Source organism: Micrasema longulum, unplaced genomic scaffold (assembly GCF_059751315.1).
Source record: "Micrasema longulum isolate JH-2025_06_02 unplaced genomic scaffold, ASM5975131v1 h1tg000544l, whole genome shotgun sequence".
In the NCBI taxonomy this organism is placed as follows: Eukaryota; Metazoa; Arthropoda; class Insecta; order Trichoptera; family Brachycentridae; genus Micrasema; species Micrasema longulum.
In genome coordinates, this window is record NW_028277740.1 from 16537 (window position 1) to 44164 (window position 27628).

General features: G+C 31.3%; 1 protein-coding gene across 1 annotated transcript in view; it reads left to right on the forward strand.

Moving 5' to 3' along the window:
* Window positions 1–27628, forward strand: part of LOC148280766 (sodium- and chloride-dependent glycine transporter 1-like) — a gene marked incomplete at its 5' end in the record, with an annotated part of 63233 nt that overhangs the window by 4755 nt on the left and 30850 nt on the right. The window contains 4 exons of the mRNA XM_088227844.1: window positions 537–815; window positions 4933–5155; window positions 12631–12745; window positions 24733–24912. Of these exons, the coding sequence (XP_088083970.1) occupies window positions 537–815; window positions 4933–5155; window positions 12631–12745; window positions 24733–24912 (797 nt within the window). The remainder of the gene's footprint in view (window positions 1–536; window positions 816–4932; window positions 5156–12630; window positions 12746–24732; window positions 24913–27628) is intronic.

Here is a 27628-nt window from a genome sequence, read left to right on the forward strand (position 1 = left end):
ATATGTGTGTATATATGTGTATGTCTGTATGTATATGAATCAAAATGTGTATCCGAATAAGTTTATATTTTGTTTGTCTGTGCTCTATATTAATTTGTTAACTATTATAATATATTAAAATGTAATTGCCTAGCTTGAAACGGGGTATGTACCCTTGTTAGCTGGGCAAAGTGAACATGGAATTGTATTTTGATAAAGAGTGTGAATAAATAAATAAATTGACATAAAAATGAATCATAATTATTTCACTATTATGTTATGAAAGAAAAGGAAATTAAGTAAAGATGAAAAGAAATTAAAAATAGGAGAATTGAGGAAATAGTCATTCAATGGAAAGGATAGCTAATTTAAATGCAGCAAAAGAGGTGTGGAGCAAATCCAACAGCTCAGCATAATTATTAGCAGTTCTGTAATAATTATGTTCTTGTTTAATATTAAAACTCAAAACTTTACTACGTCGTATGACAATTAATAGTTTTTTATCAGCAAATTAATGTGTGTAAACCTCATGTAATATGTAATTTTGTTGGATTCAGGCGCTTTCCTATTGCCATACTTCATAATGATGATGTTGGTCGGGTTGCCAATCTTCTACCTGGAGCTGTTCCTCGGCCAGTACACGGCCGTGGGGCCCATAGAGGTGTTCTACCGCTTGGCGCCCGCCTTCTACGGGCTCGGCTACTGCACCCTCATGGTTATCTCCCTCATCATCATCTACTACATGATCATCGTGGCCTGGACCCTGTACTACGTGTTCATGTCCTTCAACCCCGAATTGGGCTGGGGGTCGTGCGATCACTCCTACAACACCTTGAGTAAGTTGTATTTTTGAAGGAATTCATCATCATCGTAATTTGCCCATGTCGGTTCGATTCAGGAAATCCATAGGTCTCCCTTTGTCTCCTCCATTCCTCTCGGTTCTGCGTCGTCCTCATCCACTGTCTCCCGGCAAACCTCCAAACACCATCCGACCATCTCATCGGTGGGCGTTCCTTCCTTTCCACCACATCACGTACTTTGGTTTAACTGCGGAACCAATCGTTTCTTTTTCTATCTTTAAATCATAGAATTAAGAATAGTCTAGAAGGAGCGTAGAATCATATTTGAATGTATCGGACTGTGTTCAATAATTCCCGCACTTCAGCTTACTTTTGCCGCGCGTATTCGTGAAGTCGCCGAGTAATGTTGCTTGATGGGAAAAAAAAATCATAACACAAATGTAAGGTAAAAAAAAAGTAATCTGTTAATTTCTCTAAAATTTTATTGTGCACGTGGAAACATTGATTGACACAACAGAGTAGATAAGTAAAGGGTCATTTAATAAGAGTAATTGAATTAATGAGCTTTGAACTTAAAATATAAAATAAATTTTATTTGACATAAAACGGATATTTTTATATCATGTTTAATAATATTTTATGTTTTAAAGATAATGTCATTCAAATGTCCCCCACGGCGTTGTTTAATCCGAGGTCTAACTTGCATTAGTTCTTTTATTAGATGAGCAAAGTAGGGTAAAAAAAATTCTACCCTGGCAACACTAACGAAATTTCCATTTTGTTTCTTCGACAATTTGACAGATGGAAAAATATTTCAATTTTTAAGTAATGCCTTTGTTATATACACATTCATCTGCAAATTACAGATAAAATGTGATTGCATCCTGTTTTTTAAGATCCTAGCAGTATTTCTAAACTTTAAAAGGACACAACACGGCACAGTTGAATTCAAATCAGGAGTTGCGTAATGAGCGACGTCTACAATGAAACTGATGGGGCAAAACGTAAACCTACTCATTTATGAGTAGTTGAGTCTCCTTCTGTTTGATGTGCGTATGCGGTTTCTAGACTATTCTTAATTCTATGATTTAAATGTTATCCCACATACTCATATGTCAATAAATTACTTTAAAACAAAAGTAATTGTCCAAATGTTTGCATATGAACTCAACAAATGGAAGAGTAGTTAAAGAAACATGAATGTTAAATAAAGTAGAATGTTTAATGTTATATAGTGATTAATGTAATCACTTAAATTTGGCGTTTTTTTTCCTTCTAAAAAATGTTTACTTTCTCTCCTGTCATATCAAAATCTAACGTTGAATTGTCAATAAAAGGAAAGACTTTTATTATTTTCAAAAAAATTATCTTTACATATATAATTCCTCTGTGCGTGTGATGTCACCGTACTCCTCCTAAACGGCTCAACCGATTTACGTGCTGCTTTTAGAGAAATACAGATCTTTGCGCTGTGCGTGTTCTTAGATAATTAAATCTCCAATCTTAAATGTAAAAAAATAGTAAGGAGCATTAATGTTTTATTCATCGATCTACCAGGGTTGCATTCGAGGAGAATGTATTTATAAAAAAATGGGAAGACGTTGTTTTTTTGCGTACAAAAAAGTTTGTTTATGAATGTTTACAAACAGTTTTTTTTTGTGGATCTCAATCAGATTCTTTCCTTAAATTCCTAATAAATTCTACTCATTTTTTCTTTTTACTGGATTTTCGGTGATACTTAAATAATATTAAATTCAACACATTAAAAAAAATCGTATTCCTAGATAAGTACACCCCTCTGTTGGTGAGAAGACTGGAGTTTGACGTTTGCAAAAAGAATGCCATATTTGAAAAAATATTGATTTTATGTTTTGGAATTCAACCATAAACAAGTACCTAGGTACCTACTTATCAATGAAAAGTCTTTTTCCAAGATTGGATAATATAATAATAAGCAGGCGAACCAACGTTCGGTCAGTATATTTATATATATATATATATAAGTATATTTTATTTACAAAAGTTTGTGTATGAGGTATTTCAACTTGGCATCTGGGTAGGTATTTCTAATATTAATAAACCACTTCCCTACGTCGATAGAAGGTGATTAGCAATACACATTTCTGAAACACTATCATTGATTCATAAATACGTACTCGTACAACTAAAAAATTATTTTAGTGATTTGGTTGATCTTACAATCTAGATGTTATTTGCTTATAGGTAAAGGAGCGCGCGGGCGATACGATAATTTATTGTAATGAAAGTAATGATGTGGCATATATATTTTGTATGGAAAACAAATAATAATAATCTTCAAAAGAATTCTAATTCAAAATTTAAGATTATTTTGATCGTATTGTTATAAAACACAAAACTACCGATAATTGAGTTAAAAAAATGTTTCATACCGATCGATAATTAAAAAGTATAATGTGACGTCATTAATTAGAGCTGTCAGGTGTGACAGAATTGGCGGGGAAAATGGTTGAGGGTCCATTATCGGCTCACAAAACACCCTTAAAGTGCTATTAGGCGTTTATTGTGTTAGAAATCCAAACCACTAATTATTTGCGGGAAGTGTTACTTAATTATTCAAGTTTTGTTGGTAGGAACGTTTTAATAACCCCTTAATTAAAATGAATTCTGTAAAGTTCCAGAACAAAAGAGTATTGAATCCAGAATAATTGCGCATTATAAAGGCCGCGGCGGGCTAATTTGAAATGCCCTTCTCGGCTAGAACGGTGACGGCTCTGATTTAAAATGATTAGACGCATTATGGCGTGACAGATTTCCCCGCGAGTGACAGAGTATCACCTTTTTTGGCCCCGTTATTTTGGGCGCTAACAGACCGCACAAAAGAAATATATTCAAACCCTATTATGAAGAATTTTCGCCGCTATGGCTGTAATATGTAATATCACACTGGGAAACCCAATAAAGTGAGATGAGGCCTGGCCTGGCTGACCCGCCCCCGGAGCGTCCTTTCGGAAAAGATTTGCGTCCTTGGACGCCCCGTACGTTACGTAAGTGAGAAATAGTTGACGAGGGTTCTGTCACCTGCCACGTTCGAGCACGATACCTGAGACATGATAAACTGATGCTACATCTCGTCTACTTTATAAGATCAATCCCGATTCCCAATTTGATGCACGCCCCCTCGCTCCACCTCGCTTTCGCCGCGGACCAGTATTGTTCATATTGTAAGCGTATCCATGTCTTCATAAAGCTAGCGACTTTTAAAATACATTTTTAGGTTTTCTGAAAATATGATGAAAAAGTCCATGACCTTTTAAACGTCAAAAATGAATTTCACGATGTGGCGTGTTGATTTTATTTACTATCCGCGTTTTAGACTACTCCATTGAGTTAATAATTAATTTGGTCTTGAGATTGAGTAAAAAAAAGAAAATTTAAATATTTTGATAACTTTCCCAAATTGTAGGAATACCAGATTTTTTTTCCTACTTGCCGCAATGTTCTTGTGGTGCGAAAAGCACAGCTTAAATCTGAGTAACGCATGAAATTCATGTAGAAAATATACATAAAATATTTTATCGTCATTGTAATTCCTTTTCCGCAACTAATGGTGCATAAAGCACTGCATTGGTATATCAACCGGAGTGTATCTTGATCGGTATTCTTATATGACGGTGAGATGATCAATTTTACGCTTACAATGCAAGTCTATGATATATACTAGTGTAAAAACACATTTTCATATAAATATTTATTGTCGACCGTGTCGGGAATCGATTTCGAGATATTTTGCAGGGTCGGCAAACGCGGTTACTATTAGACGTTATAAATATTTCATTCAAGAAAACAATAATCTTAACAAAAAAATATTCGATATACTCTTTATGTGATAAACTATTTTTAAAGTATTTGTATTTTATTGATATTCTTCATATTATTTCTCTAAAAATCAATGGTTGTTACCAAATATCAAATTGTACATCTTTTTGTTGTTTTTTTATTCTTGTGATTTATTTTTTTAGTTCTTATTATTCTTTTAAATATTGTATTACATATTGTATCATTTCATGACTTTAAAAGGTTTTTTAAACCGTTGACAAATAAATGAATATGTTTTTGGTATGTAGAAATATTTTCTAATCAGTTATTTTTAACGTGTTTTTTTCCCACCTAGATTGTTACAGTGGGCAATATGATTTAGATTGCAAAGTGAACAATACAGGATTATCCTCCGACCTAACATTCTATAACAAGACTTGTGTGAAGATTGGAGATATCTGTACAATGATTAACCTGGAACCATTCAACGCGACTGTCTGTCACAACGCAACGGCTGATCAATACGTTTCCTGGAATAGACTTATCACTAGGACACTAGCTTCTGAGGAATACTACAAGTAAGTGTACAAGATCTCACGGTTGATCTAGAAAAATAAATTGAAACAGCAAAAAGTGTTGAAATGTAAATGAAAATTCCGTTATTTTTCTATTTGTTGCATGTATGAAATCGGCAAATCGCTTCATCGTTAAACATTTTTTTGAGTTTATAATTCGTATGAAATGCAATAACAAAGACAATCATTTTGGTAGTCGAAAAATATATGAAAGGAATAACTGAACTCTAGGGATTCGATGATTTTAACCATCTAAAACCCTATGTAATACGTAATATATATGTAAATAATGTTAAAACCGCACCTTGTCGTCAAGGGTGCCATGAGTAAAAAAATCGGTGTTTTGAGTAAGGTAAGACATTTAATAGAATTTAGAATGTGTAACTGTGCCAAACCGCCATAACTGAAAAGAGATTCACAATGGCACTCTAACGTGATATTTATCTTTAATCTTTTATAATCGTCAAGACTGCCATAATACGAAATGTAGCAGTCATAACGTATTTTTCAAATGTCAAAATTATCAAAGATATTTAAAAAACGTTCATTTTAAACGTATATTATAGAATAATTACATTGTGTATATTGTTTTATATTGATCCTGTGGTCCAAGTAGTTTTTTTTATTAGACGCATTTAGACTTGTGGTAATTTTCTTTAGTTAATAAATATTGTAAATGTATATCAAATAATACAAACAATTTTTTTTATTAAGTTTTAAATATATTATATAACGTAACCTTTCTTTTTGAAAAAGATGAACGAATGTGCTGTTTTCAGATATAAATAAATCGTATTTATTGTTTTGTTTTTATGTTAATTTAAATGAAAATCATTGAAAACTTGATTTTTCTCAAATTTGGGTGTACTATGATATAATTCACCACTATAATTGGGGATCAACGCCGGTTGCGGTAGAAAAAATAAAGTCTATAAAAACTAAAAGTAAACGTGTAAAATTAAATCCTTAGGAGTATCCGAACGTTACGCGGGATAATTCCTACCAACTATTTTAATATAAGGAATTCGATAAAAGCAAAGGTTAGCTTTAAACTAAAAATGTAATAAAACAGAAGAACGATATTAATTTTATTATTGTTCCTACGGTATACGTGTTTCCGATATGAGCAGCGTGAATAAAGTACCCGGAATGCAATTTTGTAAGTTCCCGTTCAGCAGTAAGACGGGCTGGGACTTTTGTTTCCTGAAAAGGGGGCAGCTAACCAACCCACCGACCGACCTACCAACCAACCAAGCCACCAACCAACCTTCCTACTCACCAACCTACCAGCCCGCCCACTGACCCACAAGGCTCGGCTAATTCACTAACTGGTAGCGTTACCTCTCTTGTCTCGAAGACAGCCTTTTCTTTGATACACTCTGAGATATCTTACTATATATTACTGTTAGCATCTACATAATAAATACGAGTACTTAATATACTACATGATACTATAATATTGAGTGTATCATCATCATATCTTTATTTGCACCTAATAGTACATAAGGCACTACAATGGTACGGCAGTCGCTGCGAATAATAATTATTTTTGTTACAGTAGGCAAGGATTTTTTTTTGTTTCAAATTCCATACCGGGGAAAATGAAACATTGCACTGCAAAAACCCAATCTTTAGTAAATATTTTATATCAAACTTGTCGGGAATCAAATAAAAAAAAATTGAATGGTAGGCAAAAACCTTAACCACAATTTTGAAAAATGAAGTGTTACGATATAACACTCAAAATATGATTTTTCTTTTTTCATATTTTTTTTTTCTTTTAAGTTTTTTCGCGTTAACAGACTTTGTAAATTTATTTGAATAAAATGTTTACAAAGGAATCTACAAAAAATGACGTGAAGGAAAAAAAGTGAATAACCAAACCAATTAAAATTCAAAGTTACCGATTTTAACCGTGGAACCGGTAGGGAATCGTGATGCGTGCTTCTACGGATAAAATAGCCATAAAAATTTCAACTTTAAAACAATCTTGCTTTTGATATTCAACATTGAAGGTCAAATCGAATAGCGTTACTGAACTTCAGTGGCGCTGCACGACAAAATTTTGTATGAAGTGTTGCGTAGTGTAGCACAAATGTAGTACTGTTTGTTTTATCCAAAACAGCGAAAAAAAAATTTTTTGCCGCGACGCGCCGCGTAGTAATCTTGAAAAATAATTGATGTGTTTTTTTTTCTCAACGGACAAGCTATATGAAAAAAGACTTGACAAGTCTTTAAAGGAAAATGATTTATGAAAAAAAAAAGATTGTGCTTACAATTCTTTTGTATTTTTATAAAATACGTGTCTTAACGGAATTGAAAAATGTACGCATGATTATATGCATTAAATATGAGAGGAGACCGGGGCTAGTGGACCCACTTTTAATTAAGTGATTAAAAAATGGGGAAATAAATCCTCTAACCGATGGAATATTAATCGAATATTGTAATACATACATTTTAAACATAAAGTAAACATACAAAAAAACTTAAAACATCTGTCGATAAGGAAACAATTATGTTATTTTAGAAATTTCAATTATTACAGAAAATTCTGTCCAGTGAGTCGACTAACCCCGGGTGTAAGGCTAATAGACTCATAGTATTGGATTAGTTGACTCATTCTAAAATAAAAGGATAATGTTAGATAAATCACGTAAAAAAATAAATAAAAGGCAAGATTTATATTTCGACTATTTATTCAATAACAATTTTGTACTTACAGAGTGACAGTGTAATAAAACAAAACAATATTTTTTAACGTAAATAATAAAAAAAAAAAACTTCCTTTTTGGATTGATAGAAAATGGTAAAAGTTGAAATTTTATGTTTAAAAAAAAGTACACATCAGATATAGGTTGGTAAAGAGTATATCAATTAGTAGTTATTATGATTATGCATTGGTCGTAAATAGCGTTCCCAAATAAGTATAGTCGAGCAACCCCAATGCCACTGAGTCGACTAGCCCAAGTCGTCAGTTTTCATTTGAAAGCATTATTTCCAGTTAACGACTGGTCCAGCAAAATAACAACTACCGCTATTTACTCACGAAAGATGCAAAATTAGCATTTGCCATACGTATAGATGATTTTATTTACTTAAAGGTAAAAATCGATGAAAGAGAAGTAAAAAAGTTACTCAACGAAGTAAAATACTGAAAATCAGCTCTAAGTTCACCGATTCATGCATTGAGATTCAAAGGAACACAAACACTAATCTGCACCGGCCACGTTGCAGATGGATAAGACTTAGAACGACCTCTGTTGAGAACCGCAAGAGTTATCACCGATGAGTCTGCTGAGGCCTATAGTCTACTAACCCCGGTCTTCCCTATGTTCTAGGTCGACCCACTTGTCAGATTTACTTACTAGCCTAATTTTGAACTATTCGCTATGAATGAATATGATATATAAAGACTCTCTCACTAATATTGGCTATACTTTCAACGATGACGTCCACCAGTATAATACGCGACAGAGTCAAAATATTTACGTACCTGGATCACGCACGACAAGGTATGGTCTAAGGTCTCTGCTGTACCTTGCTTGTAGTGAGTAGAAGTAAGATACAGCAGAGAGAATAGAACGCCAAAAAATGACTACATTAATTTAAAAAACTACTACTTGAGGAGGTACGTGGAAGGTGAAATTTAGTTTTAAGTTTTTCTTTTCCTTGGAAATATTCCTTTCTTACTTTATACAAATGTTTAATATTAATTTTCATTATGAATTGTTTTAATTTCTTTGTATTATATTCTTGCATGCTATCGTATTTCAGTTTTATGTACATATTATTACTTGTTACTCTTTTATTATTATTACCATACCTTTATGTAAATACTATTCTGTCTCAAAATGAGTTTGTTGTAACTCCTGGGAGTACAAAAAAAAGGGTGCTTTAATAAAAAAAATGATTACTAAAAACTACTCCGAAATACTTAACATGATGTAACACCAAAATATAGGCCATAGTTTTATAAAAACTATTCTTAGGAAGGAAAGTTCATTATGTTTTTGCTCAGGGATGTTGCGCTATGAAGGTTGCCATTGCACTAGGCGCAGTACTTCGTAACGTTTAATGGGGGTTTACCATTAACTTAGAGCGACGTGTGACCTGCTTTTGCCTGAGTATGAGTATTTTGCATTCAGTGTTTTAAGGATAAATTTAAACATGTGAAATTTCACAAAATTTCGTTCTTGAAAATCTCGCTTCAATTTTATTGAGGTTTTAAACTGAAACGAACCAAAAATACTCTGAATTTAACTGATTTTTATCATTCGAATCAATTCTATCAAACTGTTATTCTTATTTATTTATTATGCAGGTGTATAAAATATGTATCTGTGTGTTCGTTTTGAATTAACGTACGCGTACTGATATACCTACCATGTCTTATTGTTGACATTACCATGTATTCACTACATTTTGTGGTTGCCTACCGTATTGTATGGGACTCGTTGCACATTATTCATTCAGTGTATATCAATTAAATTTTAAAATAAAATGATTATTTTTTCAGAATAAAGTTTAGAAATTCACCATACTTCAGAAAAAAAAAAACATTTCTTGACTTAAATATTTTCAAAAAGGTTTCGAAAGTAGATATAAATTATTACTTTTTTATTTTATTTTTTATAATCAAATTTTTAACCAATCTCTTTCCTGTACACTTTTCAATGTAATTTACAAGTTTTGAATTATTTATATTTTTATACTTACGCACTCACATACACGCACCCTCTCCCTCATTCATTCACACACGCACACTCTCCCTCATTCATTCACACACACCTATTCACTAACACGCACATGAATACAAACGTCACACACATACAATTATGTAAACTCTTTCTCTTATATATTATGTATTATTATATTTACAGTGGATTTTTTAAATTGGCTCTAGTATTGTTAATGTATTTCTACTTATTGTTTTATGTAAAAGCTGTAAAAATCCCAAATAAAATAAAATAAATAAATAAAAGAGATTTAAATATTTTTCTCTAAGAAACACCGTTTAAAAAAGAAAGTTATAAATAACTAAAATAAAAGCCTTTTATTATTTATTTATTTACATACATAAGTTCATTGTACATTATTTGAGACATAAGTCCCAACTTCATGAGACTAAAAGTCCTGTGTTGAGATGGGACTAAATAATGAAATAACTTAACATCATAAACAACAGACAAACGAAACTAATAAACCATGGACTGAAATTATACAATAAACTACCAGACAAAACTAAGCAAAAGACTCAGACAACCTTTACAAAAGATGTTAAAAATATTATCATTAACAGTAGAATATGGATTTCTAAATGCATGTAACCCGTAAAGGTTTATCAATGAAATAAAAAAAAATAAAAAAGATGGTTTGTTTGGAAAAACCATTCCACCCACACACCTAAATCTCGTCTTATAAACGAGTAGATGTTCTAATTTATTTTTGTGCCAAAAAGAGATGCATGTTGAGGAAACAGCTTAAATCACAATACAGGGCTTACTGATACAACGTTCTATGGTGTTTTCACACTAGAATATTTCATAGTTCCTGGACTGGTACATGAAGCGTAAGACTGATCATCTTGCCTTCATGCAACATAAATGATTAAGATACGCTGGGATTGGTGTACCGATGCAGTGCCCTATGCACCATTAGGTGTAGAAAAGGGAATGATGATGATGATGAACAATATTGGATATTATATTTAATTATGCAACTGCTTCCGTAATAACAATTTAAAAAATCTGCTAGTGCTGATTTTGTAGATCCTTCACTCAACAGCTCAAATAAGAATATTTGCACGAAAATCTACTTAAGTAATTCACCGGCGTAAGAAACTAGTGTAAAAACAGTAAAATAGCTTACGGAGAACTCGGATTCGGTTATAAAAATGTAAATGAGAAAAGTTTCGCTCGTTTTTTGTCAGCAGCAGCCGGAGTTGGGTTCGATTGCTCATACTTTATGCGCAGCGCGGAGCGGCCCATTCTGTCTTCGCTAAATTAACGAAAGAAATCTCGCAGGACTGTTTATTGCCACAACAGGCTGCATGCATTGTTCACTGCTTCTCCCCGTAACCCGAAAGGGAACCGGGCCGGATGCAAATATGCATTCGCCTAATTATGCGAGTTACCAACTTCCCGACTCGACATTTGTCACCAGTTACTGGGGAATGCAGACGTTTGCTTCACGTAAATCGAAAATTTGATAATCAAGCGTTTGTTTGCTACCGAAACGTTATTAAAACTTATATTTTATAGACTCCCACAATTTTCCGTACTCCGTTTAATTATTTATTCTTTAGCTATTCCTATTCATAATTTAACACAATTTTGAAACATGTCCTAAATACACGTAAGTCATGTCATACCATATGTATGAGCTATAAACTTTTTAATAATTAAAAAAGGAATTGCTCACGCTCAGACGCTGTAGTCTTTGTGGGCATTTTTTCCAATTAATTTTATAGCTTAATTTTAAGATGTATTTTTCTGAGTGTATTTTCGTAATTATGTTTCTATGTAAATAATATATGTATGGAAAAATAAACAAATAAAAAAAATAAATATATATAACGATTCACTTTTAATGTTTATCCTATAAGAAACACTACAAAAAAACACTTTCTTACATATTTGGCCCAATTCATTCCTCCACCGGTGTGCAACCTACCTTTATTATTCTTGTCTTTAATGGATGTTTAATTGTGAGAGTACTTACAAATTGTCCTTATGAACAATGGAAGTAGGTTATAAAAAAGAAAAAAGAAATGTTTTGATTGAAATCCATCACAGAGATATATATCTTAAAATAATTGATCCAATCCGAATCAAAATTACTAAGGCATCCCCTTTTAAAAGAAATACATTTTTTTTTAACATTACCAACGTAGATTTTCTCGCAAATACACTGAAAAGGTATTTGTTTATTTGAGAGATGTGTGAATGACAAAATAAGTTAAAATAATAAATAAAACCCCAGTATATGTTTAAATAAAAAATAAAAAAACAAAACAAGAGTGATCCGTAATCTTTGAATATTGTCTTTATTCTTCTCTTTACATATTACTATTTATATTAAGAGATTATCATAGTACTAAATATAACATTAATAATGATTACATAATTATAAAAATATGGAAATACATGTTTATATAATATGTACAGTGCGTTCGAATATCTAATGTTAAATAATAGTTCCTGTCGGTGAAGCAAATGAACACACATTTTTTTATTGTGTCAGCACGCACATTCGGATGATTTATATAAACATTTTATACGTACACATAATCAAAGTTTATTAAAGATTTGAATGGACTGTAGGTACATACGGTTAAACAAAAAATGAAGAAGCAATGTTTTTTAATTTTTACTTATGTTTTAAAATATATATATATATATATAGTCGTTTGGTATTTTCAATATGTTTTACTTTATCAGACTATTATATAACATCTGATTATTTTCTGCGTTTAGTGAACAAGTTTTGGGAGTTAATGGAGCAACTTGGGAAGACTTTGGCACTATCCAGTGGCACCTTGTGGGATGTTTGGCACTTGCGTGGATAATTTCTTTCTTCTGCGTCATCAAGGTACAAGATTTAAATATATATTTATCACAAATTACACTTTTTTTTAATCAAAAGTTACTAATTTTGCCATGAATGATGAAATATAATGAAATTGATTAAATTGCTATAATTGTTTTATTAAAAAAACAAAGAAATTTTTACAAATAAACAAGTAATTAATGAAATTTGAAAATGTGAAGGTTTGAGTGTTGGTTTTTCTACAACAAATCAAATTTGAAAAAAGTTTTAAAAAACCATAAAAAATTATTCGAAATAGTTGTTTCGTCGTTTGGTGATCGTATGGGGCGAATATCATAAATGAGCATTTTTAATTAGATAACAAATTAATTTTAAAAAATACGAGACAATCGATACCATTTTTATTAAAATATGCAAAGAAATAAAGTTTGATAAGAAATAATTAGAATAAATTGAAAACCGAGCAATCGTGACGTCATCAAGTATGACGTCATCGGATGGTAAGTGGCGTAACAAGAATAAATCGTTTCATTGAGCCTATTTGCAGAAACACATAAATAGATAAGCCATAACAATTATTTTTAATATACCCAAGAACCTGATAGTTGCAAAGTAGTGGTTTTGGGCGATTAAAAGTGTTAAAATATTGTCAACTAAAAACAATGCTAACTGCTAATTGTGAAGCCTGTCATAATAAATCGAAATGAATTTAAATGCTAAATTTTTTTTTATATTAAATGAAAATAACCTAGAAAATTCACATGTTATTATTTTCATCTGTCAACCTAATAATGTCTGGAACGCGGGAGGCAAAGTGAGGGTGAAAGGAGCATAGACAACAATATTGTATCGTACGTGCGTCTTATTATTTTTATTTATGGGATTATTAACATAAAAACACAAATATGTTTTGTGGGTTCGTGTGACTAAATTTAGTGCCAATTTAGGAAACTGTCGTATTTGAGATAGTGACATTTGCAAATGAAACTTATAAATGAAATTATTGATTATTAGCGGTATTACAAACTCCTTCATAATTACTGTATGTTCAATTCGATATTTTTCATAAGTGAAAATACCCGATTGTCGAGTTTCCAGAAAATCGATATTTTGTTAGAAGGAATCCGTTGAAAATATAAGTCAAGTTCAGCAAAAGAGCTTATCCAAAAATAGAAGAAGTAATAAATAAAATATCGATTTTTAACCCACACGTTATTTTATAAGACACGATATAATCGAATTTGCTTGCTATACACTATACAGGAAAATGAAAACAGAAAGTTAGAAAATATTTAAAGAAGATTTGAAATAAACACGTTTTTATGATAATCCAAATGAGTAAACAATATATTACGTACATTTCACATACAGAGGTACTTCCTTGACTCATGGAGATAAACGGTTTTTATCGATGGTCGTGCGTCAAGAAAATGATCAGATATCTATGAGCTATAAATCTTTTTAAGATATAATGTTTTCAGGCCTACAATAAAAGTGACAGCATTTAAAAAAAGTTATGTTTCACCCACAGTTCTTTTCAACTAAAAAAATAAAATTAAACGAATTTGGAGTTTGAATGCCAGGTTCATTTCCCGGCAAGGTTGACATGTATTATTAAGTTACAAAATGTTCCTTTTAACTATTCATAGTTGACCCGGACTAGTGTATATGGCACAAGATCAATTTTGGTATCATCAAGTGATAAATGAATGAGAAATTGATTGACGAATTCTGTGCTTTATGCGGCATGGGCGTAAAAAAAGGAATGATATTTTCAAAGGCACAATTAAAACGGTGCTATTTGGTTAAAATATTTTGCGTCTTTTAAGCTTGTGAGTATATGATGATGTGCAAATTTCAAATAAAATACCCTGAATATTAACAGGTGTAATGATTTACGTAGCCAAGAAAACACGGTTTTTTAACAAATATAATATGTCATATTGCTTGTGAGTACAATTCTGAGAGAGGGAGTTCTTTTTGTATGCATAAAATAGTTAATAATAAATATTATAAGTAAAAACTTTTTTAAGATTTGAAGAATTAAAACATTATGTTTTTCTATTAAACTTTGCAGAGAAATATGAATAATAGTTAGGTATGGCTTGCATTCAATAACGGCCACTTACGAAATTCGGCAAATCATTTTGTAATTAATTTTTTATGTCTGTTATTTTTTTTTATTGATAGAAAATTGTCTGACAATTTTTTTGTTGAAACATGTTTTGTTTTGGTTTTAAAAATGATTTCTTTAATGACCTTTTTCGGTCTTCATAGCCAGAGCGTTCTATGCATTTATACATATTTTTGTCGTTTTCGTTTTCATGTCGTTTTCAAAAGATTCGCGTATTTTCATATTAGGGGCCTTCTGTACAGTTCATTGTTAGACCGCTGACGGTCACCAGATTTTTCACAAAGCCTACTTTATTGTATATTCTTGTCTCAGCCTTCCACGCAGTAGTCAGGCTCTTTAAAGACCTGGGCTTGAATGGCAAGAACTATCAACGGGGACCCGTCACGATAGCTCACAGGTCGCAGTGATATCAGGAGCTTGTATAGCACTGACTCCCACCCTTAAAAATAAGAATAAGAATACAGATTTTACTTATTGCCACATATGTAAAACGTACACACATTCATAGCATAACACACACACACACCCTCAACCATACTCTCCTTATATGTACATTCCCTTCATGCAATTACAATACTACATAATATCATATAAAGTACCTAATATATAGAGAATACATTAATAAAAAAGTAGAAGCACAAATTTTGATTTTGACAAGTATTATCATACAATCCTCTCAGATTGGAGATTAGTACTATGCTATGCTAATTTAGATAAAACACAATACTAAATTGTTAATGAATTAGAAATGATTAAAATATAAGATAATATTATAAGCGTGGTCGACACGAAATTTCGATTTTGAGATATTAATTTAGTAATCAAATAATTATTGATAAAAATAAGTGATTATCGTTTGTAATAAGACAATACTAAAGAATTGTTGTTAGCGTTCTAAAAAATATTTCGTAAATTAAATATTATAAACAAAATCAACAATGTATGTATTGTGGAAATCTGCGCTGAATTAAGTATCAAAATGCATTAACAATACTAATTTAAATATTAAAAACAAAAATTTATTTTATTTCTGATTATTTTACTTTGTGGTCAAACATTTCAACTAATGTTAGTAAATGTAAGTAAATAAACTCTTACCGACTTTTTTAGTCTACTGGTTTCAAGACGTACCCGTCTTTTTGTCAGGACACTCACTACACCAACATGTAAATACTAAAATACACCTCTATCTTCACCTCCACCTTTTTAAATTAAAAATTGACCAATCGGGTACCTCCACCTCTACCCCCCTCCCTCTCAACTCCCGACAAATTCTTCAATACAAGATTAAATATTAAGTTTGGTGCATGTTTAGACATGGTGGCGTTCGCATCTCTATAAATTTGCATGTGATTTATTTGGAAATACTATAAATATACTAGGGTGATGGTGAAGGTGGACGTGTATTTTAGTATTTGCATGTTCGTGTAGTGAGGTACGTCTCGAAACCGGTAGACTAAAAAGTCGGAAAATGGTTCTATATTAATACTTATTAATTGTTACTAACATTAGTTAAAATTTATTTATTTTAGATTAATATGAAAGGAAAAGAGGAAACGATATTTTGGATAACAGAGTAAAGTAAAATGTTTTTTTCCGTTTTGGAATAGTAGAAGATTCTGTATTTATAATTAACAATTTTTTCCAAGGTGTTTTCTAAAGAAAACGAATGAAAAATAAAACGGAGTTTAAAGTCCGACTTAATTTGCCAACGAGAATTAGACGGTTTAGGGAAAGGAACAAAGGTATAAAATAGTAGGAACCAAATCCCGACTTCTGAAGAGCTGTGGGCTACTTGGAGATTTATTTAAAAAGTTTATCCTTTATCTTCTCTACCGCAGCCACAGTGGGCCCGGCCCCGGACCCCGAGACCTGAGAACTGTATTAGAACTCATCTGCTTCAAAATTCATTTAACCCCATTCGTGCGGCGCGATGCTTCACTCAAACTTATGAATATTATTCTCTAATTAAACTTCTCCGACAGTCTAAAAATGAATTGATCCCGTTTTAGTTTCATGTGATAGCACAAATGTCTGGCGAAGTTATATAATGGACTATCAAAGCATGATATGGTGTAAATGAATTATTTTTCAAATTAATTAAAAAGTGACAAAAATATGAGGTTTTAGAATTTTAAAAAATAAAACCTTCAATCAACAACAAAACGTACATATAGAAAATCATACAAAATTATTCAATTTACACAGGCATATATATAATGTACAAATAAACATAACTTAACTTTAAGCTCGGAACCAGATATGAATTTATTAACTGTAATTTTATATTAAATACATTTATATTTATTTATTTATTTATTTATTTATTTATTTATTTATTTATTGATTATTTATTTATTTATTTATTTATTTATTTATTTATTTATTTATTTATTTATTTGTTTATTTATTTATTTATTTATTTATTTATTTATTTATTTATTTATTTATTTATTTATTTATTTATTAACTAACTAACTAACTAACCATCACGCCATTTCCCCAGAGGGGTAGGCAGAGAGGATAGAACGCCACACCACTCTGTCCTGGCACACTTCCTTTGCTTCCTTCACATTCATACATCTTCTCATGCACGCACGTCGATTATTCCGACTTTTCACATGACCACTTTCAAGAATTTGTTGTACTTGATCATGCCATGTCTTTCTCGGCCTTCCTCGACTTCTACAACCAGACACATTCGCATCATAAATCTTTTTAGCCGTTCTTTCATCATTCATTCGCTCCACATGACCGAACCATCGCAAAAGACCTTTCTTAATTTTGTCGATAATGCTTAACTCAGCCTTGCATTCTGCTCTAATTTCGACATTAGGGCACCTATCATACATTGTTTTTCCGCACATTCGCCTGAGGGATCGCATTTCAACAGCATTCAGTCTACTTTCGTCCCTTTTTTTCCAACTCCATGCTTCGCTTCCATACATTAGGGTTGGTACCAGAACTCCATTATGAACTGCTAATTTAGCCTCTTGCGATAGACACTTATTTGCTACGACAGACTTTAAGGCACCATTAACTCTGTTACCGGCACTAACCTTCCTTTCAATATCCTTGTCCATATTTCCATCTCTAGTAAACATACTACCCAGATATACAAATTCTTCGACCTGTTTCAAACTATCTCCATTTACTACAATCTTACATTCAGTCATAGTTACATTTCTTTCAAAGACCATGACGTTCGACTTTTGCACATTCATTAGCAAATCACTCTCCTTGCACACTTCGTAAACCTTTGTAACCAAGGATTGCAGTTCCTCTTCGCTGTCAGCTAGGAGGACTGCGTCATCGGCGTACAGAAGGCAACTGACAGTAAGATTACTCATTTTCGCTCCCACATCCATACTTTTCAATTCTCTCATACATTTATCCATGTATATGTTGAATAACCACGGTGACATTACACATCCCTGTTTGACTCCTTTAGGGATGTCAAACCAGGAAGTTAATGACCCATTTACCCTTACACACGCTACACTATCTTTGTACAAGGAAGCAATAGCGCGGACAAGGTTGTCACTCACTCCATACTCCGATAGAACCATCCATAATTTTTTCCTATCAACTCGATCAAATGCTTTTTGCAAATCAACAAAAGCGCAAAAAAGCTTCTGGTTTTTCGCCAAAAACTTTTCTGTCATATTGCGTAATGCAAATATTTGATCCATACATCCTCTTCCATTCATAAATCCACTCTGTACAACCCATACTTTCTCCTTGGTCACGTTTCTTACTCTTATTTATTTATTTATTTATTTATTTATTTATTTATTTATTTATTTATTTATTTATTTATTTATTTATTTATTTATTTATTTATTTATTTATTTATTTATTTATTTATTTATTTATTTATTTATTTATTTATTTATTTATTTATTTATTTATTTATTTATTTATTTATTTATTTATTTATTTATTTATTTATTTATTTATTTATTTATTTATTTATTTATTTATTTATTTATTTATTTATTTATTTATTTATTTATTTATTTATTTATTTATTTATTTATTTATATGTTTATAAATTTGTATAAACCACTTAAATTTAGGGTTATACTTCGACCGGTTTATCCAGGTTACTACCTCATCAGCTAGTAACCTCGATAATTCCTGACGATGGTCAGGATTAAAACCAACTTGCAATTACTCGCGTTGCTATTTATATTATAAAATATTGTATGAAAGAGACAGAAAAATAAAAGAAAGAGAGAGAAAGAAGACAAAATGAATTATAAAGGGAATATTTTCAAAAGAGGAAACGAATTTAAATTTAATTGATTATTTATTATTTGAAGTTTTTGATTAATGGCTGTACTAATTTCTAATTGTTCTGAATTGTCTAAATGAAAACCATTTTTATTGACATGCAAAATTTCTACACCCGTTCCTTGATTAAAATCATGGTTTTCGGATATAAGATGATTTGTAAATTCTAAAAAATTATTATCAGACATCTTATATCTTCTTTGATTCTAACTTTAAATTTCCGTGAAGTTTATCCAAAATAGAAATTTGGGCAATTTAAACAATTTAATTTATAAATTCCCGAATGATTTAATTTATCATCCTTATCTTTACAATTTGATAATATTTTACTAATATTTTGAGTTTGTCCAAATTTTTGTAAACAAGGACTGGATTCAACTCCCTGGGGAGCTGATAACATTAACACATTAAAACAGAGATGAAGAACATTTCAGAAAAGGTAAAACATAAGTCTAGGCATCTACAGAGCTTATGACCTGTCATTGGCTGGTTTAAGTGGCCACTTCACAAACATCAACAGATGAAATAATTGAAGGAATATAGATGTTCAAATATGGGCAGAATGGTGAATGTTACACAGTGTGTAAAATTTCCCTTTAAACCAGCCAATGACAGGTCATAAGCTCTGTAGATGCCTAGACTTCTATATTACCTTTTCTGAAATGTTCTTCATCTCTGTTTTAATATGTAAATATTATTATTGGTATAAAAAGCTGGCCTAATATTGTTAGGTGAAATTTGAGCGATATTATTAGAAAATGAGTTAATGTACAAAATTCTACGCCAATTCTCACTATTGTTAGAAATATTTTGGGAACTATATAAGTATTTTTTCCTATAGTTTATTTTAAGTTTTTAATTCAATTAAGTCAATTAAATTTGGTTCATAACCATTATTGAGGTAGTAACCTCGAAACCGATCGAAGTTAAAGTGGTTTATACAAATTTATAAACATATAAGTGTAAAATGTCATACCACAAAGTGAAAAATGTTTTTGATAACAATAATATTATATTAAATATTTTAAATTTGTTTTAACAAACTGAGAAAAGAAAAATTATATATTTATTGAATTTATTTAAGATTGTTATCTTTACATGGGATCTTTACATCTCCGCCTTGTTTCTTCATTTCTTATTCTTTCTCTTAGACACACACCGAGCATCCGTCTTTCTATGGATCGTTGCGTGCATTTTAATTTCTGGCTACTTTTTTGTGTTATAGACATGGTTTCTAGTCTATATGTTGTCACCGGCAATAAGCACGATTCATATACTTGTATTTTTAAGCATATAGGGACTTGTTTATTTTCTCTTCTTATTGGTAACTCCGCTATCTGGTTATCTTTACCAAATTTAACTTTGTGTCCTAGATAAATGTATTCATCAACCACTTCGATTTTATTATCGTTAGTGAAAATGTCTCGTCCTGTTGGACTCATAATCTTTGTTTTTTGAATATTCATTTCTAAACCAAACAAAAAGTTCGATTAAGAATACGAATGGTAATTCACATTTGTTAAATTATAATGGTTTCTATATTTAATTTTGTATGGGTACTATTTATTGTGTACCATATTTACGTGTATACTTTATTTTTAAATGATTAATTTTTTAAATAATATTACTATCTTTTCAGATTTTATTGATTTTATTGCTTTTTGTATTTTATATAATTAGTTTTCGTACCTCTTAAAAAATGGAAAAATCCTTTTCTTTTTAAAATTTTAAATGTACACATTGTTCAAATTCTTTTTTATTTTTATAATCCATCTTTTTTTAATATTTTTTTATTCAGATAACAAATACAGGTATATAATATTACTACTAAATACATTTTTAAAAATTAATTTAATACACATAATTACATTAACGTTTTCCATTACATAAAAGAAAAACAATTCTCGTGTGCATAATAGGGAAAGACGTCTTACAATCGTTTGTTAATTTTGTTTCTAATTATTAGTATTTTTAGGAAAACATATAAATTACAAAAAAAATAAATATAAATATAACTTTTTACTTCTTTCTTGTATTCCTGACTGCATGTTTTATTTTCTTTGTTCATTTTATTAAAGAAAAGCATATTCTTTATAGGAAACTGCCATGTCATAGTATTAATGAAACAAAATACTTTTATTTTCACGTTTTATTTAAGAGTTAATATTATATTAAATATGTAATTCTGTAAGGTAAAAGGCACTGGGCGCCGAGTATATGAATGATAAACTCAATAAATAAAATATGTTTGCATTCTTATGATCAACCCAAATATTTTTTTGGGGATTTTTTTTACTAGTCATAAATAAATGTGTGGAAATAAGAAATACATTGTGGTAGAATTAGGTTTATACCTTGGACTCGGACCTCCTGATTAAAAGTCCGCAACAACACGAAAATTTTTTTTTAAATTTTTTTTTATTTAACTGTTGTAATTATATAATGTTCCATGTTGTAATGATGTACGTAGATATATATTTTAACACTTTGAGTACCCGCCGAATACACATAGAATTTTCGCTGTGCCCGGCCCATTTCTGTGAAATTTCATTCTTTGCAAAGGGTTTCTTAAAAGTGTCATAGTTATGAAAATACTGATAATAAGTCATTTTTGTATGATGGTTTTGCCAACATTGGCCTTTATGAAGAGCCACATTGCAATGTTCGCACATATACAAATATCACTCTTTTTTGTGCTTTGTATCCCGGAGCCGTGTAAGCACGTAATTATAATAACCACGGGTTGTGTCCCGGTCCCGTGTTTTCACGTAGTTTATCAGCAGCAAAAAAGTACTTATAAAAGTCACTAGATGTCAATAAAATGCACCTTTTTAGACAGCTGGTAAACCACGTGAAAACACAGGACCGGGACACAACGCGTGGTTATATAATCACGTGTTTACACGGCTCCGGGATAAAAAGTGTTAAGCATATATTTATTTTGTATTTTTCCTGAAAAAAATTAACACAATACGATTCTATTTGATTTTCAGTTTTATTTTTTCTGATAGAATTAAAAAGGAATGGCAAAAAGAAGTCTTGACAATCTGCTCAAAAATTTTTTAATCAAGTTCTATTTTTTTTATTTTCTTTTATTCAGGAAACACACAGTACAGTTACAAAGTTTAATATTTTACACAATTAGACTTAATTCTAATGGACCAGTGAAGTTTCCATATTAAAAAGCAATTATTTGTAAGGTTAATTATGAAAGTATAAAAAAGAGAAGGAAAAAGAAAAACATAAATGAAAGTTGTTTAAAAATTAAAATTTAAGTAAAAAAAAAATATTTTAAAGTTTGTAGTTTGTAGTGAGTATTTACAAATGGAAATAATTTAAAAAATGAAGAAAATTTGTTAGAGTAATTAAAAATAAAGAATGAAAAATATGCTCAGATGTAAAACTAAAATAAAATAGTAATAACATTTTTTAAAAAAAAGGAAAAACATAAATATACACATATTTATTTTAAGGGATTCAAAGAAACGATGAGAAGAATCTTTAAGTGAAATATAAGACAATAAATTTAGGTCAATTTAAAAAACATCTTCAAAATTAATGACACATTATAGTAAGAGCAGCAATATATTGATTTTATTACTACCTACTGAATCGTTTACTTTTTCAGGTTAATAATGTTCGTAAAGTTACTTAGAATCTGTAGAAGATAATTGACGAATCCTTAGTTCCCAATGTTCTATTTATATTTAAATGGCACCAATAGGAAGATAAGTACTTATTAGTTTGCCTAAACAGAAGTTTCGGTTGTGACTTTGATTGATAACCCGACATACTATAAATTGAAATAAATCGAGTAATAATGCTGGATCCGATGCTTTTTTGTGTCTTTTTACACGAGAGATTGAGGCATGGACGTTTTTATTTATTTTTATTTACACCAGTTGGCACTTTCTCGCGATGACATCAAACCCTTTTAAGGACTAAAGATCCTGACAGAAGCTATCTTTGTATACACAAACCATAAAGGAGTTTCTATAGAGACTGCTTATTTTTTGGGTTAATTCTTTATGCTGTCACCCACCATTTGGGATATCTATCATTTTAAGGATATTTTTTTCTGGAACAAATAAATTTCGTTTTAAAGTTATATTTTTCTTTTCATATATATTTACACTCTGAGCGTTGAAATTGTGGTCTGACATTTGAATGCTTGCCTAGAAAACAAGTAATATTAGGATAAACGTAAATTAAAAATGACGTGAAATGCAAACTTCTTATTATATGTAAAATAAACATTTTACAACAGACACGAAGATTTTTTTAGAGAAAATAATATAAAAGTCTAGGCATCCACAGGGCTTATACCATGTTGGCTGGTTTCAGTGGCCACTTTCTGTTTAACAGTTACCATTCTGCCTATATTTGAACACCTATATTCTTTCGATTTTTCCGTCTGTTAACGTTTGTACAAAAAAAAATTGCTTGCTTGTATGAATCCGAAAAAAGACATTTAGTCTTTAAAACGGATTCGGGTATGTGGTGGATGCTTTCAATGTTGACGTTTGTGTGGCCACATAAACTAGTCAATGGCAGGTTATAAGCCCTGTAGATGCCTAGACTTTTAATTAATTAATTTATTTCATTTTGTTTATTCAGAAAAACAACAGCAATACAAAAAAATATACACAACATTGTAAAAAAAACATAAAATTGAGCCTAATCAGTTTTCCACATAAATACAATTATGAAAATCCAGTTCAGTTAGATATTAATTCATAGCAGTGCATGTGTGCGAGTTTTTTGTGTGAGAATGCGTGTATAAAAAAGTGGAGTGTAGTTTTGGTAGGTATGTGAATATGTGTAAAAGTGTATATGGGTGTGAGGGTAGGTTTATGGACAGGATGAGTGTGTGTTTGATACGAGTGAATAAAAACAACTAAAATTTATAATGTAAAAATATTTTTTTTTATAAAGAAACATAATCTTTTTCATGTAATAGTTTTTTAATTTTTGTTTTAAAAGTGAGTTTACTACAGTTAAATATGTCAATGTTATTGAAATTCCTTCTTCTTTCCCTTCTTTAAAAAGTTCTTTATCTCTGTTGTAATGTGTTGATATAAACAGCTCCCTAACGGTTAAAATCCAGTCTTTGCCTACAAAAATTTGGACAAACTCAAAACATTGTTGCCATAAAATATTGTAAAAATTTAGTTTCTAGAGAGTTTTTCTCATTTATAATTACAACTTTTTAAGTTACTGAATAAGTGCAAGTGAAAAGATAATGTTAAGCATTTTTTTAGTTACAAGCCTATTTCGGACGAATTGTGCAAATCTGCACAATATGGTAAAATTACATGGGAGGATTGATTTAAAAAAAATTATATATTACTACATTTATTTATTTAATGGCACTTACCGGTACATCGTGAGGCCAACTAATCTTCACTTGATTATTTTTTGCTGGATTTTTACCCGAAAGTAGCCACTTAACAAACAAAAGTAACAAAACATGTTATAATAAAAATCAATCCATCCTAATTTTATTGTGTTGTATGGATTCGTACGACAGATATGAAATCGGCATTTGGTTGAGTGTTAAATAATGTGTAAGTAATGGCGTCCATCTTATGTTATTCAGGGCGTCCAAAGTGCCGGCAAGGTGGTATACTTCACCGCGCTGTTTCCTTACATCATGCTGACAGCACTCCTGGTGCGAGGAGTCACTCTGGATGGAGCCGTAGATGGTATACTGTACTACATCTCCCCGCAGTGGGACACTCTGCTCAACACAGACGTGTGGGGGGACGCCGCTTCACAGGTTAGTTCTTTACGTCATGCTGACGGCACTCTTGGTGCGAGGAGTCACTCTGGATGGAGCGGTGGATGGTATTTTGTACGAAACCACCCTGCAGTGGGACACTGCTCTGAACCGATGTGTGAGGGGACGCCGCGCCGCTTCACAGGTTAGTCTCTTACGTCATGCTGACGGCACTCCTATTGCGAGGAGTCACTCAAGATGTTAGTTCATTATTAATAGTACTTCTCTGGGGTATGGTTGTGTAAATACTATTTTTTTATATAACGAATGATTCAATAAAAACTCTATCATGGAACTGCAAGAAAATAAGGCGGCACCCGTGATTAAAGGGCTGAGACGTTTGCCTAACGCATGGAGGATTACGAGTTAGATCCCCGGCGAGATCACCTCATTTACTTTTTTTCAAGCCTGGTGTTCTGAGCTGTAATTCACCACGGTAATTGAGCATTTTGGCCTGTCGTAGCCCAGTAAAAAAATACAAAATTATCGAAAAATCTGATATATTATATTTTCAAAATAGTTTGAAATAATCTTATACATATCTACCATGGAATGTGATGAGTTTAAGATCACAATTTAGTTTTATTAACTCCGATAAACAACGACCAATTTTTAAATGTATTACATTTGCGGCCAGATTGTAAGCAAGGTTCGACACGAGCTCAATATCAGTGCCTTGATGATGGACGCTATCTTCATCTGTATATATCGAGACGATATACTTAACTTCTGTACTATCTGTATCTTACCTCGGTATGTTCTACCTACTTGTCATATCGACATCATATGATCGAAACAAGCCAATGGAATGACCGCAAACAATTAGTCCGCGTTTTTTACGTCATTGACATTTTAAATAGTTTTTATTTATATTTTGAATAGGCATCTGTAATAAAAAGTGCTCACTTCAAAGCGATTATAAACTCCAACAAATCCCAATTCAAACAAAAAATGCTCGCTTGAACATGAATTTTGCATGACTTTTGGAAATCTTACGCTTAGCGATCGTCTGTATGTATCTACCGATTTGTATCAATCGACTACAAAGCCGGCTCCTATAACGTCTCGATACATACACTCGGAAAGATAGTAAAACAGATGGAAAAAATGTAATACTAAATTATTTTTTTAGAGTGGTAACTTTCCGACGCATGTAATCTGTGTCTGACGCCTAGATACTTTTATTTGTTAATAGGAGAGAACCTAGCGACATTACTTTCACATCTAGGCGTTCGTTTTATTAAAGTAACAGTTATGTCGGAATTTAATTCGACTTCAAAACTTACTTATTTCTCTCTCATTTTTTTAATAGGCTTTTAAGAAAAAAGTGCCAACCTCAAAACGATTAAAATTCTTAATAAATCATAATTAAAGGAAAAATTGGTCGGTGAAACAAAAATGTTGACACTTTTAATGCGTAGATAAACGTATTGAGGGGTCCTAGACTCCTCGGTATAAAATTATGAACTTACATCAAAACTTGATGGTGTGGGATACTATACCTTTGTAGTTGGTCGGGAGACTTTTATCTTCAACTACGACGTCATACTGAAGCTTTGTCATTTTACAGCGTAGATATGTGTACATGGACGTACGCTTCCCCTTCATTCATATCGATGTACCTACCCGAAATTTGAAGGTGGGGAGTCGGTAGTATATCTTTATAATCGCTCGAGGGAATTTATTTTCAACTATACCGTCAAGGTGAAGGTATGACGTCTTTATTTTTCCATCATAATCGAGGCCCTGCTCCTAATTTGGTTTGCCTCAAAGTGCATTTTGCCATTTCACAAATGCAATTGAGTTTAGGGCGATAAAAGGGAAAGAGGGGACGTTGATAGGTTAATTAGTGGAACCAGGGAAAACACTAATGAAATAAACTATACTTTCGATTTATAAGAATTCGATAAATTAGTTTAAATATGATTGCAAGTAGAAAATAAAAATTCTTGTGAATACACTGACATTAAAACATAGATTTGCCCCGAGCAAAAATGATGACACTTAACTCATGCCCAAACGCTCATTCATGCCCAACGCGTATTTAGTCGTTCTTCGACGCCAGCTAGGCGTGACGTTCAGAATCAAAACAAAAATGACTGCTTGTGTCATAAAAATATGTAAAAACCCTTCGGATAAACAATGTAAAAAGGATTGTGAAACTTTTCATTGGTAAATATCATATTTGTTCATTAGTGATTAACAAAGAAAAAAACAGTTGATATTCAAATGTAAATATTACATTTTGTAAACGGCAACTACGCCCAGCGGCGCGGTTGCGAAGCTTTTCTTAGTTACAGTGATGTACTGATAGGAATACGTTTTCAAAATATAATAAACGTGAGTTAATGTTATCTTTTTGTTCGTAAAAATCCAGCGAAAAGAAATGTATAAGAAATTTATGGAAAAAACCTGATTGGAATCCACCACAAACGAATGTTCATTGTTGATGTTGAAATATAAACTTTTTTACTTCCCGAAAACAGGATCTTTCAATTTTTTATACTTTATGCATGCTCGAATGCAGCCCTGGTGTAAATAAACAATACTTAGTAATTATGGATTCGTTTTTGTGTCAATACTTTTTTTTAAATATTTTATTCCATTTGGCATATATTATTATGTATTCAATAACACAATTATACAAAATAAAAATAATTACATTTGACATTAAGATGTTTTTATTATTATTAATATATTGACATGGATTACATAT